This window comes from Salvelinus alpinus, chromosome 10, assembly GCF_045679555.1.
Source record: "Salvelinus alpinus chromosome 10, SLU_Salpinus.1, whole genome shotgun sequence".
NCBI classification, from domain to species: domain Eukaryota; kingdom Metazoa; phylum Chordata; class Actinopteri; order Salmoniformes; family Salmonidae; genus Salvelinus; species Salvelinus alpinus.
The window spans coordinates 23,651,849-23,671,678 of NC_092095.1; the positions used below are offsets into that span (position 1 = coordinate 23,651,849).

Consider the following 19,830-nt stretch of genomic DNA (forward strand, 5'->3'; position numbering starts at 1 on the left):
CATCTCTATAGGCTTAAGGGTTGCCCATCCCCAAGCATGAGCATAGTCAATGACAGTTTTCACTTGGTAAACAACTAAGCATGAGGCCTCATTATGGCAGTTAGCTACGGCAGTCAACAGCACCCCACCAGGGAAGGAAAGATAAAGATCTAGGAGCGTTAGGACAAGGTTTAACCTAAAAACTCTGAACCAGCCGGTTCACTTAAGATGTCCCCAAACAACTGCAACCTGCTCTGGCTTATGCATTTCTGTTTCATTTAACAGCCTATATAAAGAATGGATAGGGGAGATTCTATTTATGCTTTAGCTTAGCAAACAGCTGAAACATCTGGCAGACTAACTGTAGTTACATTATCAAGAGTAATCAGTACTAGTGTGCTTTTTCCAATAGGCAGCACATCATCCATTTACCCCTACGCAAATCATCAATTCGGCCGCTGTGTCAAAGCAAACATGCTCTATTTCCTTTCACACGGGGCATTTTCCTTGGGAAAGGAACTGGTATCGCTCACTGGACCACTGTGTCCCATTTATTTAGTGCCTTCAGAACGTATTCACACCCCTTGACTTTTTCCACATTTCGTTATATTACAGCCTGAATTTAAAATGGACTAAATTGAGATTGTGTCACTGACCTACACACAATAACCACGTGGAATTTAGGTTTCGAACATTTTTACCAATTCATTTTAAAATGAAAAAGCACTGAGTTAATAAGGCAAGCCTAAATAAGTTCAGGGGTAAAAATGTGCTTAACAGGTCACAAGTTACATGGACTGTGTGAAACAGTGTTTAACATGATTTTTAAATGACTATTCCTTCTCTGTACCCTACACATAATTGTAAGGTTCCTCAGTTGAGCAGTGAATTTCAAGCACATATTCAACCACAAAGACCAGGGAGGTTTTCCAATGCCTTGCGAAGAGCACCTATTGGTAAAAACTAAGCAGACACTGAATATCCCTTTGAGCATGGTGAAGTTATTAATAACACTTTGGATGGTGTATCAATATATCCAGTCACTACAAAGATACAGGCGTCCTTCCTTACTCAGTTACCGGAGAGGAAGGAAACCACTCAGGGATTTCACCATGAGGCCAATGGTGACTTTAAAACAGTTACAGAGTTTAAATGGCTGTAATAGGAGAAAACTTAGGATGGATCAACAACATTGTAGTTACACCACAAGACTTACCTAAACTAGAATGAAAAGAAATAGAAATATTGCAAAACATCTGTTTGCAATAAGGCACTAAAGTAAAACTGAAAAAAGTGTGGCAAAGAAATGTACTTTATGTCCTGAATACAAGGCAGTATATATGGGGAAAATGCAACACAACATCACTGAGTACCACTTCATATAAGCATGGCGGTGGCTGCATCATGTTATGGCTTGTCAATGGCAAGGACTAGGGAGTTTTTTGGATGGATACAAATTAAACAGAATATAGCTAAGCATAGGCCTCGTCCTAGAGGAAACACTGGTTCAGTCTGCTATCCAACAGACTAGAGGTCGACCGATTATGATTTTTCAACGCCGATACCGATTATTGGAGGACCAAAAAAGCCAATACCGATTAATCGGCCGATTTTTTTAATGTATTTGTAATAATGACAATTACAACAATACTGAATGAACACTTATTTTAACTTAATACATCAATAAAATCAATTTAGCCTCAAATAAATAATGAAACATGTTCAATTTGGTTTAAATAATGCAAAAACAAAGTGTTGGAGAAGAAAGTAAAAGTGCAATATGTGCCATGTAAGAAAGCTAACGTTTAAGTTCCTTGCTCAGAACATGAGAACATATGAAAGCTGCTAGTTCCTTTTAACATGAGTCTTCAATATTCCCAGGTAAGACGTTTTAGGTTGTAGTTATTATAGGAATTATAGGACTATTTCTCTCTATACCATTTGTATTTCATTAACCTTTGACTATTGGGTGTTCTTATAGGCACTTTAGTATTACCAGTGTAACAGTATAGCTTCCGTCCCTCTCCTCGCTCCTACCTGGACTCGAACCAGGAACACATCGACAACAGCCACCCTCGAAGCAGCGTTACCCATGCAGAGCAAGGGGAACAACCACTCCAAGTCTCAGAGCGATTGACGTTTGAAACGCTATTAGCGTGCACCCCGCTAACTAGCTAGCCAATTAACATTGGTTACACCAGCCTAATCTCGGGAGTTGATAGGCTTGAAGTCATAAACAGCGCAATGCTTGAAGAGCTGCTGGCAAAACGTACGAAAGTGCTGTTTGAATGAATGCTTACGAGCATGCTGCTGCCTACCACCTCTCTGTCAGACTGCTCTATCAAATCATAGACTTAGTTATAACATAATAACACACAGAAATACTAATAAGACTTGAAAATGGCTGTCTAGCAATGATCAACAACCAACTTGACAGAGCTCTTAGAGACTTACACAGAAAGACGCACAGCAGTAAATCGCTGCCAAAGACAATTCTAAAAACATGTCCACTTTGTCATTATGGAGTATTGTGTGTAGATGAGTGAGATTATTATTTTTTAGCCCATTTTAATTCAGCTTGTAAAAACAAAATGTAGTGCAAATCAAGGGGTATAAATACTTTGAAGGCACGGTAACTTCGGTTCAAACCTTCCAAAAGGCGCAATTGGCGCCAAGCCGCAGCAGAGTCAAACATGGAAGGCTCATGCTTTCCATACACTGTGAGGGGAGATACAATGACATTCATGTTGCAACCAGTTTTTTTGATCTGCGTTTACCAAATTAGCCCGATTCATACTGTGGGTTTTTGAGATCTGCAGTTAATTAGGAAAGAATCCAGAGTAAAACCGACAGATTAATGGAAGCCACATTTCTCCACTTTCAGGGACCGACGCCAATTACATAATGCAAGCGACCGAGGCCTTGTATACATTTCTTCCTGTGTTTGCACAACATGTTCTGAAGGACCACGCCAAGTCTCACGTTGTGGGCAACATGAGAAGGAAATTTCACAGGCAGTGCTGATCGCACTCGCACCCAAACTATGTCTCTTTCACTCTTTCCCTGCTGGGTGTAATTTCCGATTCTGAACACCGCTATTAAAAAAATGAGACTTTTGCTTGCGAGTCACTGACAGAGGTGTTGATGACGAGAAGAAAGGTCCACCTTCAGCTATTTACATTGTACGGATGCTGAGTGTATTAATTCGGTCATGGTCACAGCCTATTTTGTACAATAGCCCTACAGTGCATTTGGAAAGTATTCAGACCCCTTGACTTGTCCCACATTTTGTTAGTCTTATTTTAATCCATTTTAGAATGTTTTTTCCCCTTATCAATCCACAAACAATACCCCATAATGAAAATAAATATTACATTAGTATTCAGAACCTTTACTCAGAACATTGTTGAAGCACCTTTGGCAGTGATTACAGCCTTAAGCTCGGTCAGGTCGGAAGGGTAGAGTCGCTGCACAGCTATTTTCACGTCTCTCTACCGAGAAGTTCGATCGGTTTCATGTCCAGGCTCTGGCTGGGTCACTCAAGGACATTCAGAGACTTGTCCCGAAGCCACTACTGCGTTGTCTTGGCTGTGTACTTAGAGTTGTTGGAAGGTGAACCTTAACCCCAGTCTGAGCACTCTGGAGCAGGTTTTCATCAAGGATCTCAGTACTTTGCATTGTTTATCTTTCCCTCGATTCAGACTAGTCTCCATGTCCCAGCCTCTGAAAAACATCCCCACAGCATAATGCTGCCATCACCATGCGTCACCGTAGGGATGGTGCCAGGTTTCCTCCAGATGTGACGCTTGGCATTCAGGTTAAAGAGTTCAATCTTGGCTTCATCTCGACCAGAACATTTTGTTTCTCATGGTCAGAGTCCTTTAGATGCCTTTTGGCAAACTCCAAACGGAATGTCATGTGCCTTTTACTGAGGAGTGGCTTCTGTCTGACCACTCTACCATATAGACCTGATTGGTTGAGTGCTGCAGAGATGGTTGACCTTCTGGAAGGTTCTCCCATCTCCACAGAGGAACTCTGGAGCTCTGTCAGAGTGACCATCGGGTTCTTGGTCACATCCCTGACCAAGGCCCTACTCCCCAGATTGCTCAGTTTAGCCGGGCGGACAGCTCTAGGAAGAGTCTTAGTGGTTCTAAACTTCTTCCATTTAAGAATGATGGAGGCCATTGTGTTCTCTGGGACCTTCAATGCTGCAGAAATGTTTTGGTACCCTTCCCCAGATCTGTCTCTTGACAATTCATGGCTTGGTTTTTGCTCTGACATGCAATGTCAACTGTGGTGTGTGCCCTTCCAAATCATGTCCAATCAGTTGTGGAAACAACTCAAGGGTGATCAATGGAAACAGGATGCACCTGAGCTCAATTTTGAGTCTAAAAGAAAATAGCCTGAATGCTTACGTAAATAAGGTCCATTTTATTTGTGATACGTTTGCCAATATTTCTAAAAATATTTGTCATTATGGGGTATCGTGTAGATTGATGAAGGGGAAAATGTATATAATACATTTTAAAATAAGGCTGTAACGTAACAAAATGTGGAAAAGGTACAGGGGTCTGAATCGTTTCAGAAAGAAGTGTGCATGTACTATAGGCTTGCTACTCGACCAATGTTCATTGGTCTCGATGACTCCTCTTCCAAGAACTGAACAATGTGAGATTCGCTTTCAAAACAATCATTGAGAATGATTTTGGTGCCCGATTACTGTAAAACAATTTAACCTTTTACCCCTTTTTCTCCCCAATTTCGTGACATCCAAATTGCTAGTTACAGTCTTGTCCCATCGCTGTAACTCCCGTACGGACTCGCGAGAGGCAAAGGTCGAGAGCCATGCGTCCTCCGAAACACAACCCTGCCAAGCCACACTGCTTCTTGACACATTCCTCGCTTAACCTGGAAGCCAGCCGCACCAATGTGTCAGAAGAAACACTGTACAACTGGCGACGGGTCAGCGTGCATGCGCCCGGCCCACAACAGGAGTCGCTACAGCGCAATGGGACAAGGACATCCCGGCCGGCCACACCCTCCCCTATACTATCATAGGCGACGCTGGGCCAATTGTGCGCCTCCTCATTGGTCTCCTGGTCACGACCGCCTGCGACACAGACTGGGATCGAACCCGGGTCTGTAGTGACGCATCAAGCACTGATGCAGTGCCTTAGACCGCTGAGCTACTCGGGAGGCCGGGGGGGGGACCAGATTTCTATGCAATTTTCTGCTCGTTTTGCTCCATTCTAGGAAATGACTGCACAAACACGATATGAATAGAAGTGTTGATGAATGAAGAGCATGGAGTCAAGCAGAGGTTGGGGTCTTTAGGGAAGAATTCCAGCCTGTCTCTTGTTAAGTGCTCATTAACTTATTGTAGAAAGCAAAGACATGCTACGGAACTTTGGTGACTAGTAAGTATTTTTTTGAAACCTCTCACTTTGGGTTGGATGTGCCGATGTGTACCTCATACATGCATAATATATGAGCAGAATGACTGTCTTACCTCAATTAGCCACGTAATCCCTAGTTTGAAAGCGACTGTTTTCTGGAAGCTGTGCCATGTTCATTTCCCCCCACGTGGACCATCCCCCTAGCAATTCACATTCCAGCCAATGAGCTTTAGTCCCTCGCCATTTGAGTGACAGCTAGCAAGATGCGAACACAGCAGAGTGAGAGAGAGTGCAATGACGTGGTGCACATATGCAACGTAGTAGCAATTTTCAGGGACCACCGTTGGCTCGGGAGTGCTACTTTCAGAACTACTGGATAAAAAGTACACTAAAGTACCAGATCATTTCTTTAAGAGCTTGGGGGAAACTAAGCAAAAACAAGATGGTGTCATTTTTATCAGAAAGATTGATTTATGGCTTTCGGTTTGAGGGAAAAGCTCAAAACAAAACCACACCCTTATCTATGGGTTCATACAGTCATTCTGCTTGAAAAAGCGTCTGAGTGAGATTTTAAAGATGGTATCCTTTGACAAAAGTAGGCCGATGCTGTATGCATGGTCCCAAAAATATGCAAAGAGCTCAAGAAGTCAAAATAGACTGCAATGGGAATGATGTACACCAAAACAAAGCTTATCATTTTAGCTAAATACACTAATATATATATTACACACAAAGGTATGTGGGGACAGCCCTTCAAATGACTGGATTTGGCTATTTCAGCCACACCCATTGCTGACAGATGTATAAATGAGATGTTCGACGAGCAGGTGTACACATACTTTTGGTCATGTAGTGTTTGTATATTACACAAAAAAAACATATATGTTTAATCTACTTCTGTGGAAAAACATCATGCTTCAATACTAGAGCTTAGAATTACAGTACCAGCTGTCCCGACAAACATATCTGGCCTATTCTCACCCAAACAACTATGCAATGAATCTCCTACAGCTCGACATCTTTAATCCACGGCAAGGGGGGGAAATACACACTGTCACTTTAAATCCCTTCTCCTGCTAGAGGCTACCCATCCCCCATTTCCCAGTGTTTTCCCCCCCTCCCCATTTCCTGTCCATGCACTATAGAATGTATCCATATGATAAATGCATTCACCGGTAAATATGGGGACGATATGCAGTAACTAGTAGATATGTTTCTAAGGTAGAGAACAGAGGAGCGGGTTAAGCAGTGGCCATTATAACTCAGGAGTAATCCATCCTAGCAGAGCCACCCCTCCCCCCATTTCCACTACACCATGTGGCCAAACCTTCGAAAATCCAGCACAGCACACACACCATTGTTACGGATTCAGTAAAGCTGCGATGAGAGAGCACTAACAGCATTCCAAGCCCTGCTCTCACAAACACACACACTAACAGATCGGTGGGCAAGGCCAATCTGCACAGGGGGGGGGCCAGCCCCTGCCTCAGCTGACACCGTGCTATCATAGGCGATACCGGGACAGTCGCAAACTCTCCTCCACTCAGCAAAAGCCAATGAATCGACAGGAGTGAGTGAGGAAAGATGCTATGAGTTGGGGTCAGCATCTCCTGCTAGTAGCGAGAGAGCAAGCGAGCCATGGGCAGGGATCCGGCTTCCTTTGTCTCAACAGAGTGGATCATCAGCTGATATGAGCAGAGGACCAGAGCTGCATCCTACTACCTCTGCTGCTAGCCAGGGAGCCACAGAATGCACTCAGTGAGACCATTACACAATACATCCAGCACAGTCAAAACAGCTGGTTTTATGCCCCCCCCCCACCCCCGCAAAAGCATTTACTATTCTGGCTCCCAATGGTCTGGCAGCTGTTATTTGTTTCATTACAATGACTTGTCTCTTGTGATTGACTTGTGCAGAATAGGGAGAATACATTTGAGTGTTCAATAGTAGCCGAAATGTTTTGGTTGTGTATTGACCATACAGCATAGGACTATAATGTTTTTGCTGCTTGCAAGAAACCAAGGGTATTGTCATTGACCTATCAAATAGGGTTGGGCAGTACACCGTATCTCGGGGTATTTTGAAATAAGAGTTAAGACCCAGAGTTACCTCTGTTGCAGAGGATAAGTTCATTAGAGTTACCAGCCTCAGCTTGCAACACAAATAAATGTTTCACAGAGTCCAACCGGCACCTCCGTCCCGACGTTACCTGAACGCTCATCTGAGGCCCGCTAATCGTTAGCTGTCTTATCGGCTGCTATCTGAACAAAACCCCACTACACGGAACCTACCGACGGAAACGCACGAGGTATCTACAAACAGACCTCCATCCTATGCTGCTACCGATAGCCATATACCCGGCCAGCTGTCTGGATCGCCACGACCCCAACCAACCTCTACTCACTGGACCCTTATTGATCACTCGATTAGCATGCCTCTCCTTAATGTAAATATGCCTTGTCCATTGCTGTTCTGGTTAGTGTTTATTGGCTTATTTCACTGTAGAGATTCTAGCCCTGCTCTCTATACCATATCCAACCTCGCAGTTCCACCACCCACATATGCGATGACATCACCTGGTTTCAATGATGTTTCTAGAGACAATATCTCTCTCATCATCACTCAATACCTAGGTTTACCTCCACTGTATTCACATCCTACCATACCTTTGTCTGTACATTATTCCTTTAAACTATTTTATCGCCCCCAGAAACTTCCTTTTACTCTCTGCTCTAGTAGCTCTAGGCGACCAATTCTCATAGCTTTTAGCCGTACCCTTATCCTACTCCTCCTCTGTTCCTCTGGTGATGTAGAGGTGAATCCAGGCCCTGCAGTACCTGGCTCCACTCCTATTCCCCAGGCGCTCTCTTTTGATGACTTCTGTAACCGTAATAGCCTTGGCTTCATGCATGTTAACATTAGAAGCCTCCTCCCTAAGTTTGTTTTGTTCACTGCTTTAGCACACTCTACCAACCCGGATGTTTTAGCCGTGTCTGAATCCTGGCTTAGAAAGACCACCAAAAATTCAGACATTTTCATCCCCAATTACAAGATTTTCAGACAAGATAGAACGGCCAAAGGGGGCGGTGTTGCAATCTACTGCAAAGACTGCCTGCAGAGTTCTGTTATACTATCCAGGTCTGTTCCCAAACAATTTGAACTTCTACTTTTAAAAATCCACCTCTCTAAAAACAAGTCTCTCACCGTTGCCGCCTGCTATAGACCACCCTCTGCCCCCAGCTGTGCTCTGGACACTATATGTGAACTGATTGCCCCCCATCTATCTTCAGAGCTCGTGCTGCTAGGCGACCTAAATTTTAACATGCTCAACACCCCAGCCACCCTACAATCTAAGCTTGATGCCCTCAATCTCACACAAATTATCAATGAACCTACCAGGTACCACCCCAATTCCGTAAACACGGGTACCCTCATAGATATCATCCTAACAAACTTGCCCTCCAAATACACCTCTGCTGTTTTCAACCAAGATCTCAGCGATCACTGCCTCATTGCCTGCATCCGTAATGGGTCAGCGGTCAAACGACCTCCACTCATCACTGTCAAACGCTCCCTGAAACACTTCAGCGAGCAGGCCTTTCTAATCGACCTGGCCGGGGTATCCTGGAAGGATATTGATCTCATCCCGTCAGTAGAGGATGCCTGGTCATTTTTTAAAAATGCCTTCCTCACCATCTTGAATAAGCATGCCCCATTCAAGAAATTTAGAACCAGGAACAGATATAGCCCTTGGTTCTCTCCTGACCTGACTGCCCTTAACCAACAGAAAAACATCCTATGGCGTTCTGCATTAGCATCGAACAGCCCCCGTGATATGCCAACTTTTCAGGGAAGCCAGAAACCAATATACACAGGCAGTTAGAACAGCCAAGGCTAGCTTTTTCAAGCAGAAATTTGCTTCCTGCAACACAAATTCAAAAAAGTTCTGGGACACCGTAAAGTCCATGGAGAATAAGAACACCTCCTCCCAGCTTCCAACCGCTCTGAAGATAGGAAACACTGTCACCACCGACAAATCCACTATAATTGAGAATTTCAATAAGCATTTTTCTACGGCTGGCCATGCTTTCCACCTGGCTACCCCTACCCCGGACAACAGCACTGCCCTCCCCTCTGCTACTCGCCCAAGCCTTCCCCATTTCTCTTTCTCCCAAATACAGTCAGCTGATGTTCTTAATGAGCTGCAAAATCTGGACCCTTACAAATCAGCCGGGCTAGATAATCTGGACCCTTTCTTTCTAAAACTATCTGCTGAAATTGTTGCCACCCCTATTACTAGCCTCTTCAACCTCTCTTTCGTGTCGTCTGAGATCCCCAAAGATTGGAAAGCAGCTGCGGTTATCCCCCTCTTCAAAGGGGGGGACACCCTTGACCCTAACTGCTACAGACCTATATCTATCCTACCCTGCCTTTCTAAGGTCTTCGAAAGCCAAGTCAACAAACAGATTACCGACCATTTCGAATCACACCACACCTTCTCCGCTATGCAATCTGGTTTCAGAGCTGGTCATGGGTGCACCTCAGCCACGCTCAAGGTCATAAACGATATCGTAACCGCCATCGATAGGAAACAATACTGTGCAGCCGTATTCATTGACCTGGCCAAGGCTTTTGACTCTGTCAATCACCACATCCTCATTGGCAGACTCGACAGCCTTGGTTTCTCTAATGATTGCCTCGCCTGGTTCACCAACTACTTCTCTGATCGAGTTCAGTGTGTCAAATCGGAGGGTCTGTTGTCCGGGCCTCTGGCAGTCTCTATGGGGGTGCCACAGGGTTCAATTCTTGGACCGACTCTCTTCTCTGTTTACATCAATGATGTCGCTCTTGCTGCTGGTGATTCTCTGATCCACCTCTACGCAGACGACACTATTCTGTATACTTCTGGCCCTTCTTTTGACACTGTGTTAACAACCCTCCAGGCGAGCTTCAATGCCATACAACTCTCCTTCCGTGGCCTCCAACTGCTCTTAAATACAAGTAAAACCAAATGCATGCTCTTCAACCGATCGCTGCCTGCTCCTGCCCGCCTGTCCAACATCACTACTTTGGACGGCTCTGACTTAGAATATGTGGACAACTACAAATACCTAGGTGTCTGGTTAGACTGTAAACTCTCCTTCCAGACCCACATCAAACATCTCCAATCCAAAGTCAAATCTAGAATTGGCTTCCTATTCCGCAACAAAGCATCCTTTACTCATGCTGCCAAACATACCCTTGTAAAACTGACCATCCTACCAATCCTCGACTTCGGTGATGTCATTTACAAAATAGCCTCCAAAACCCTACTCAATAAATTGGATGCAGTCTATCACAGTGCCATCCGTTTTGTCACCAAAGCCCCATATACTACCCACCACTGCGACCTGTACACTCTCGTTGGCTGGCCCTCGCTTCATACTCGTCGCCAAACCCACTGGTTCCAGGTCATCTACAAGACCCTGCTAGGTAAAGTCCCCCCTTATCTCAGCTCGCTGGTCACCATAGCAGCACCTACCTGTAGCACGCGCTCCAGCAGGTATATCTCTCTAGTCACCCCCAAAACCAATTCTTCCTTTGGACGCCTCTCCTTCCAGTTCTCTGCTGCCAATGACTGGAACGAACTACAAAAATCTCTGAAACTGGAAACACCTATCTCCCTCACTAGCTTTAAGCACCAGCTGTCAGAGCAGCTCATAGATTACTGCACCTGTACATAACCCATCTACAATTTAGCCCAAACAACTACCTCTTTACCTACTGTATTTATTTATTAATTTATTTTGCTCCTTTGCACCCCATTATTTCTGTCTCTACTTTGCACTTTCTTCCACTGCAAACCAACCATTCCAGTGTTTTTTAGTTTTTATTTTACTTGCTGTGTTGTACTCACTTCGCCTCCATGGCCTTTTTATATTTTTATTTATTTATACATATATTTGTTTGCCTTCACCTCCCTTATCTCACCTCACTTGCTCACATTGTATATAGACTTATTCTTTTTCACTGTATTATTGACTATATGTTTGTTTTACTCCATGTGTAACTATGTGTTGTTGTATGTGTCGAACTGCTTTGCTTTATCTTGGCCAGGTCGCAATTGTAAATGAGAACGTGTTCTCAATTTGCCTACCTGGTTAAATAAAGGTTAAATAAAAAATTAAATAAAATAAAAAAATTAACAGACACATCAACATCAACTGTTCAGAGGAGACCGCGTTAAAAATCAGGCCTTCATGGGCAAATTGTTGCAAAGAAACTAGAGGTCGACCGATTAAAATAGGAATGACCGATTATTTAGCGCCGATTTCAAGTTAAATAAAAATCGGAAATCAGTATTTTTGGACACCGATTTGGCCGTTTTTTTTACACCTTTATTTCACTAGGCAAGTCAGTTAAGAACATTCTTATTTTCAATGACGGCCTAGGAACGGTGGGTTAACTGCCTTGTTCAGGGGCAGAACGACAGATTTTTACCTTGTCAGCTCGGGGATTCGTTTTTGCAATCTTCCGGTTACTAGTCCAACGCTCTAACCACCTGCCTTACATTGCACTCCACGAGGAGCATGCTTGGCAGGCTGACTACCTGTTACGCGAGGGCAGCAAGAAGCCAAGGTAAGTTGCTAGCTAGCATTAAACTTATCTTATAAAAAAACAATCAATCTTAACATAATCACTAGTTAACTACACATGGTTGATGATATTACTAGTTTATCTAGTGTCCTGCGTTGCATATAATCGATGCCTGTTAATTTCTCATCGAATCACAGCCTACTTCGCCAAACGGGTGATGTTTTAGCACTGTCGTTGCACCAAACCTAACCATAAATATCAATGCATTTCTTTAAAATCAATACACAAGTATATATTTTTAAACCTGCATATTTAGTTAATATTGCCTGCTAACATGAATTTCTTATAATTAGGGAAATTGTGTCACTTCTCTTGCGTTCCGTGCAAGCAGTCAGGGTATATGCAGCAGTTTGGGCCGCCTGGCTCGTTGCGAACTGTGTGAAGTCCATTTATTCCTAACAAAGACCGTAATTAATTTGCCAGCATTGTACATAATTATGACATAACAGTGAAGGTTGTACAATGTAACAGCAATATTTAGACTTAGGGATGCCACCCGTTAGATAAAATACGGAACGGTTCCGTATTTCACTGAAAGAATAAATGTTTTGTTTTCGAAATGATAGTTACCGGGTTCGACCATATTAATGACTCAAGGCTCGTATTTCTGTGTTATTATGCTATAATTAAGTCTATGATTTGATAGAGCAGTCTGACTGAGCGATGGTAGGCAGCAGCAGGCTCGTACGAATTCATTCAAACAACACTTTTGTGCGTTTTGCCAGCAGCTCTTCGCAATGCTTCAAGCATTGAGCTGTTTATGACTTCAAGCCTATCAACTCCCGAGATTAGGCTGGTGTAACCGATGTGAAATGGCTAGCTAGTTAGCGGGGTGCGCGCTAATAGCGTTTCAATCGGTGACGTCACTCGCTCTGAGACTTGGAGTACTTGTTCCCCTTCCTCTGCAAGGGCCGCGGCTTTTGTGGAGCGATGGGTAACGATGCTTCGAGGGTGGCTGTTGTCGATGTGTTCCTGGTTCGAGCCCAGGTAGGGGCGAGGAGAGGGACGGAAGCTATACTGTTACACTGGCAATACTAAAGTGCCTATAAGAACATCCAATAGTCAAAGGTATATGAAATACAAATCGTATAGAGAGAAAGTGTCCTATAATAACTACAACCTAAGATTTCTTACCTGGGAATATTGAAGACTCATGTTAAAAGGAACCACCAGCTTTCATATGTTCTCATGTTCTGAGCAAGGAACGTTAGCTTTCTTACATGGCACATTGCACTTTTACTTTCTTCTCCAACACTTTGTTTTTGCATTATTTAAACCAAATTGAACATGTTTCATTATTTGTTTGAGGCTAAATTGATTTTATTGATGTATTATATTAAGTTAAAGTGTTCATTCAGTATTGTTGTAATTGGCATTATTACATTTTTTTTTTAAATGGGCCTTTTTTTTTCTTCGGTATCGGCCTTTTTTGGTCCTCCAATAATCGGTATCGGTGTTGAAAAATCACAATGGGTCAACCTCTAAAAGAAACCACTACTAAAGGACACCAATAAGAAGCAGAGACTTGCATGGACCAAGAAACACGAGCAATGGACATTAGACTGGTGGAAATCTGTTTGGTGTGATGAGTCCGAATTTGAGATTTTCGGTTGCAACCGCCGTGTCTTTGTGAGACGCAGAGCAGGTGAATGGATGATCTCCGCATGTATAGTTCCCACGTGAAGTATGGAGGTGGTGGTGTGATGGTGCTTTGTTGGTGACACTGATTTATTTAGAATTCAACGCACACTTAACCAGCATGGCTACCACAGCATTCTGTAGCAATACACCATCCCATCTGGTTTGCGCTTAGTGGGACTACCATTTGTTTTCAACAGCACAATGACCCAACACACCTCCAGGCTGTATAAGGGCTATTTGACCAAGGAGAGTGATGGAGTGCTGCATCAGATGACCTGGCCTCCATAATCACCCGACCTCAACCCAACTGAGATGGTTTGGGATGAGTTGGACCGCAGAGTGACGGAAGGGCGCAGCAGTCGAAGGCACTGCATCTCAGTGCAAGAGGCATCACTACAGTCCCTGGTTTAAATCCAGGCTGTATCACGTCGGCCCGTGATTGGGAGTCCCATAGGGTGGCGCATAATTGGCCCAGCGTCTTCCGAGTTTGGCCGTCATTGTAAATAAGAATTTGTTCTTATCCGACTTGCCTAGTTAAATAAAGGTTAAATGTAAATAAAATAAAATGTAAAAGCAGCCAACAACTGCTCAGCATACGTGGGAACTCCTTCAAGACCGTTGGAAAAGCATTCCATGTGAAGCTGGTTGAGAGACTGCCAAGAGTGTTTAAAGCTGTCATGAAGGCAAAGGGTGGCTACAAGCATTTTGCTACACCTGCAATAACATCGGCTAAACATGTGTATGTGCCAATAAAATTTGATTTGACTTTGAGGAATCTAAAATATATTTTGATTTGTTTAACACTTTTTTGGTTACTACATGATTCCATCTGTGTTATTTCATAGATTTGATGTCTTTACTATTATTCTACAATGTAGAACATAGTAACAATAAATAAAATCTATTTAAGTTGCGCCAGATAAAATTCTCTCCAGCTGGGTTTTGCTAACGTTAACTTTCCAGGATCACGCTTCTTGGTAAGAATGGCAGAGACAATCACCTCCTGGATTAAGATCCTTGCTCCCTCATTTTCTTTTTTGTGAGTGCTGCAAACTGAATTTTGAGATACATGCGCAACTTTATGAGCTGGGTTGTCATCCATCTTAGTAGTGAATGTTTGCATGCTAGCATTTACCTAGCATCCACTATGGGGATTCCATACTTGCTATCATTTTGTTATCGTTCTGGCAAGCAACGTTTTTTGGGCTGTTTTTGTTTTTCGTGCAGGAAAAAAAAGGAAGCCCTGTGTGCAATGCCGGTAATACCGTCTATCCCAGGATGGCACAGGCACAGTATGAAAATCTGAATACTGCCCAACCCTTCTATCAAATAACTAGTGATCTTTACGATTAGATGGTTGAAGGGATTATGATTTTTGACTGGCTTTGCTTTCAGTGTGAAAACCATAGTAAGCAACAGGCGTAGAGGCATTTGAACTGGGTGAGTTAGAACCATATACAAAAATACATCCTTAATCAGTTCAAAGTTATTCAGAAAGAAATGGAACTGACTTCCTTGACTGTATTCAGCTGAAATGTCAAGGAGATACAAAATAGCTGGTCCCACGTGCTGAGAAAAGTCCTGTAGGTTTCCCACAACCACACTTATCAAACGTTCCTTGTATTAAATTGTAGGTTATTGAAAACCTCATGACATAACTGAATCTTGAAACTCATTCATGAATAGAAATAGTAACATTCTCGTTCAGCCGCTATTCTGTCGAATTCTATTTTTGTTTTTAAGCAATAAGCATTTTCCTTTTCAATCAAAGTCTGAAGAGTGCAACAACCATGGCAACATAATCAAATAGCGGACTACGGTCATTCACAACAAATCTTTGAATTAGAAAATTCCAAGAACTACTAAGGTGAAGAGACGGAAAATGAAACATCAGCACTTCAATATGTAGGCTAACCAAGTCACTGTTGAATGCATTGGCTAAGTATCAAGAATTGCCACTTGAACCAATTACCAAAATATCAGAGATGTTAGGATAGTGTTTGACAACAATCATGCAGCCAAATGACAAATCATTTGTGTCTGATTGGGATGAATGATAACCATAACCATACGGATTCATTAACATGATTTCTACATTTCAGGTAAGAGAAATAAATCATTTTATTTCAGCAAAAGCGAAAATAAACACAAGAGCCATTTTCACCCCAACCCCATACGCACCCCTCCCCCAAAGTCGACTAAACAAGGAGGGAACACCACAACAAAGCAGCAGTGATAAACAAATTGCCAAAAACGAAATCTACGAGCCTACAGGTATATAGGCCTAAATGTATGCGTCACTGAACTAGATAATGAGGACATGAACAATCACATTTCGCGTGGAAATCCAGAGTAGAATGCTATATAGATATACACATACACACACACACATACATATATATATATATTTATTTGGAGTACTCGCTCATCCTACTGCTCTGAAAGAATACATGCCAAAGAATACATTAATTAACAATTACGCTACAAGTGATGTGGGCTGTGCGAAATAAGTGGAATTCTAACCATCATTCACATCAATTTCAACACCTCTGTCAGCGCGCTTCAATAGAGATAGATCTTCAATCATGTGGTTTAATTTAGTCTACACAGGTCAAAATACACTGATAAGTCTGATACACGTGTAAACACTTCCAAATGCATCACCTTGTGTCTCTCCATCTATGCATTTCCAAGAGTCACAAACACTTCTAAAGCAACGATATCTTTGCAACATATGAGGCCACATGACTTCATCGTAAGCTTAAAAAAACGGTCCTTCTTTCACATTTCGGCCAAATACGATAAGCTGTCATTCAAATAAATTTGACACTTATATTTTAATGACTAATCATTGAAGATTGTTATGGTAAATGTATCACACTCATTCGAAATTGTATGTTGTCGCTTATTACTTATTGATCTACAGTGAACCAATGCACCGAAAAGCCTAAATAACCTTTCGCATCAATACGCAAAATAACAAACATACAAAATGTTATCCATTTAATTATTGCCTTAGATATTTTAATGCCATTAAATGTCATTTTTGTACCATTCGATAGAGCCAATATCAATAGTCAAGTGACTACCTACAGCACGTTATCCCTGGTTTGGGTACATTAGAATATGTTACAGTGTGAAATCACTGAATACATTCCGATTGCCAATTCAAACCCTAAGAGTAAGCGATAGCCTATTACATAAATAGGGTGCTTACCTGCACAAAAAGTTCCCAGAAGTGCAAAAGTCAGCCAGGAAGCAAACATATTCCTTTAATTAAAAAGAAACACACCAGATGTTCTCCTTTTTAACCTATTTTCCTTTGCGAACATTTAAAAAGATGATAGCACAACACAACGAGCCAAATGTCCCAAGGCCTTCGATGTCCACCGCACCAAGAGTTTGCGTTGCTTTTGTGTGTACAGCCCCCCAATGCAACAAAATTGCACGGGCTAAAAACAAGTTTTAAATATAAACAAATCCATTGGGAAAGGATCGGTCGAATCCAGGATGTAAAATCGACAAGGTAAAATAAACTCGATGTTTCAAAGAAACAATTTTCTCGCTCCGCGGTGCGCGTTAACCTTTTCTACTGTGTAGTGGTGAATGGCTGAGGACAGGGTCCGATATTCACATGCAAGAAACTGAACTGAGTCCAAAATGGCTTCTGAGAGGGGGAGTAAGCCAGAGTAAGCACAGTCAGTGGGAAAACCCGGATGTTTAAATACAAAGACAGGAACACAATCAAAGAGGCATGGGTAGGGAGTGGAGTGCAGCAATGTTGGAGCTTTAACCAATGCTTTAATTTTAGTTAAAATACTAGACAAGAAGTACGACTTAGAAAGGGAATTAAATTGTACACATTGGTAATAAAGGTCAACAGGCAAAACAATAAAATAATAATAATACTATTAATATTGCTGATGCCCACATCTAAACATAAGCCTATTTTGGGCTTTAGAACAACAGTGCTTGGAAAGAAAACCCTGGGTCTTTTTTTCTGGAAAGGCTGTACACTTTTCGTTCTGCTATTAAGGTAAGTCTGCTTTCATTACATGCTTATTTATCTAAGAGATACAACATTCTGGAAAAAAAGGTTCAATTGCTAACAATGCCAGGTAATAATGTAGCCTATAATGTATGTTAGCATTTTAATTATATATAAAGCCATAGGCCTATAGCCTTATATAAAGTAATAGGCCTATAGCCTCAATAAAAGCCATGCATATCTTGATTAGTCTGTAGTTGTAAGAAAGTAGATCAGCTTTATCGAAATATGTCAACCCTTCAAAAAAGTATTGCACACATTAAAGGGTTTTATGTCATAACTTGGAAACGCATGTCTTTGTTTTTACACAGTGTACACATTGGAATTCATCCAAAGATAAATTGCATTCATTGTGAAATTGGTGTAGAAAAGCATTCCTGAACTAAGGAGAATATGTAGGCCAATCCCCAACAGTGGATCTGCTTGGGAGCCTTCTCTTATACACTGAGTGAGACATGGCATTTTAGTTAAAGTTACGCAATGGCATGTTATAAACATTTGCTACCTCAGCAACATATTTTTAACACCCACCGAAATATGTGACTGCCTGTTATTATTTTTATAGTGCATCTCTCTCTCTCATGCTCTCTTTCTCTCCCTCTCTCTTGCCAATCTCTCTTTTTCTCTCACTTGTCCATGGCTATTCTCTCTCTTTCTCTCTCTCTCTCTCTCTCTCTCTCTCTCTCTCTCTCTCTCTCTCTCTCTCTCTCTCTCTCTCTCTCTCTCTCTCTCTCTCTCTCTCTCTCTCTCTCTCTCTCTCTCTCTCTCTGTCTCTCTGTCTCTCTCTCTCTGTCTCTCTGTCTCTCTGTCTCTGTCTCTCTCTGTCTCTCTGTCTCTGTCTCTCTCTGTCTCTCTGTCTCTGTCTCTCTCTGTCTCTCTGTCTCTGTCTCTCTGTCTCTGTCTCTGTCTCTCTGTCTCTGTCTCTGTCTCTGTCTCTGTCTCTCTGAGAAAAGTGAAACTATTGATCTAGATCCTTTCTTGCCAGGAGCTGAAGATTTTGAGAACATTAAAGCCTAACAATGAAATATCTCCTCTTGTCTGGAGCTTCAGCGTGAAGCACTGTGTTTCCCAAACTCGGTCTTGGGGACCCCAAGGGGTGCACGATTCGTTTTTTTGCCCTAAAACCACACAGCTGATTCAAAGCTTGATGATTAATGGATTAATTGAATCCCTTGTCCCTTAACATATGGGCCTTGATAGATATTCTATCGCAGTCATTTTTTTTTATCTCAAAGAAACTTCAGTTTTGGACGTATCGGTAGATTTGTACTGAAGTCCCAGATTTAGTTCATTTCAATTCTACAACGAATTTAATAGAGAGAGAGAGGGAGAGAGGGAGAGACGGATCATGAAATAACACACTTTCAGTTTTAGACATATCCTTGACAAAAAGGATGTTTGGTGTCAAGAGTTAGTTGTATGAGATCAAACCAGTGGAAATTGCATTGGTGATATCAGTAGATGAGATATTCACATGCACTGATTGACCGGCAGTAGTGTGTAAAATGCTCCCTCTTCACGTTTATGTACTTCATATATCCCTCCACCCTTAATGGTTGCCATGGGAACAGCAGAAAAGGTTAACATATCCTTAGGACAGTGGTTGATCCTAGCGACACTTTTTGTTTAACCTGCCGACAGATGCTTTTATAGCCAATGCATCCTTGTGGTTAAACACTATCAGTTTACTCTTTCATGTTTGTATGAAACATTCATCTCACTTAATCAAATGGCATGGTGCACAACAGCTAAGTTTGAAAAAACTCTGTAGCTTTTAGAAAAAGACAAACGGTGTGATACTATCATCAGTCAACACATAGTCCTGATGACCTCCCTCATACAACCCATCCACTACAATTGTAGTGTAATTACTCTGTTTGTTGTATGTCAGGTAGTGATGATGGACCACAAGGAAAGCGGAATAGCAACTGGCCATCAGGAACAATTGTATAGCAACCACTGCCAATATAGAACGACCTGTTCCGTTTAGTGCCAGATTTCATACAACAGTACGAATACAGTGCTTATCAGTTGACAGAAGGCCTATGGTGGCAGTGGGCTCCTTGTGTAGTGCAAAAGACTACTTCATGCACTCCTATGTATGAGCCAGGCAACACGTCTTACAAGGGC

General features: G+C 42.2%; 1 protein-coding gene across 1 annotated transcript in view; it reads right to left on the minus strand.

Moving 5' to 3' along the window:
• Window positions 1–17,277, minus strand: part of LOC139531744 (activin receptor type-2B-like) — a 63,806-nt gene extending 46,529 nt beyond the window's left edge. Inside the window, exon 1 of the mRNA XM_071328507.1 lies at window positions 16,870–17,277. Within this exon, the coding sequence (XP_071184608.1) occupies window positions 16,870–16,918 (49 nt within the window). The 5' untranslated portion in view covers window positions 16,919–17,277. The remainder of the gene's footprint in view (window positions 1–16,869) is intronic.
• Window positions 17,278–19,830: the final 2,553 nt, after the last annotated feature.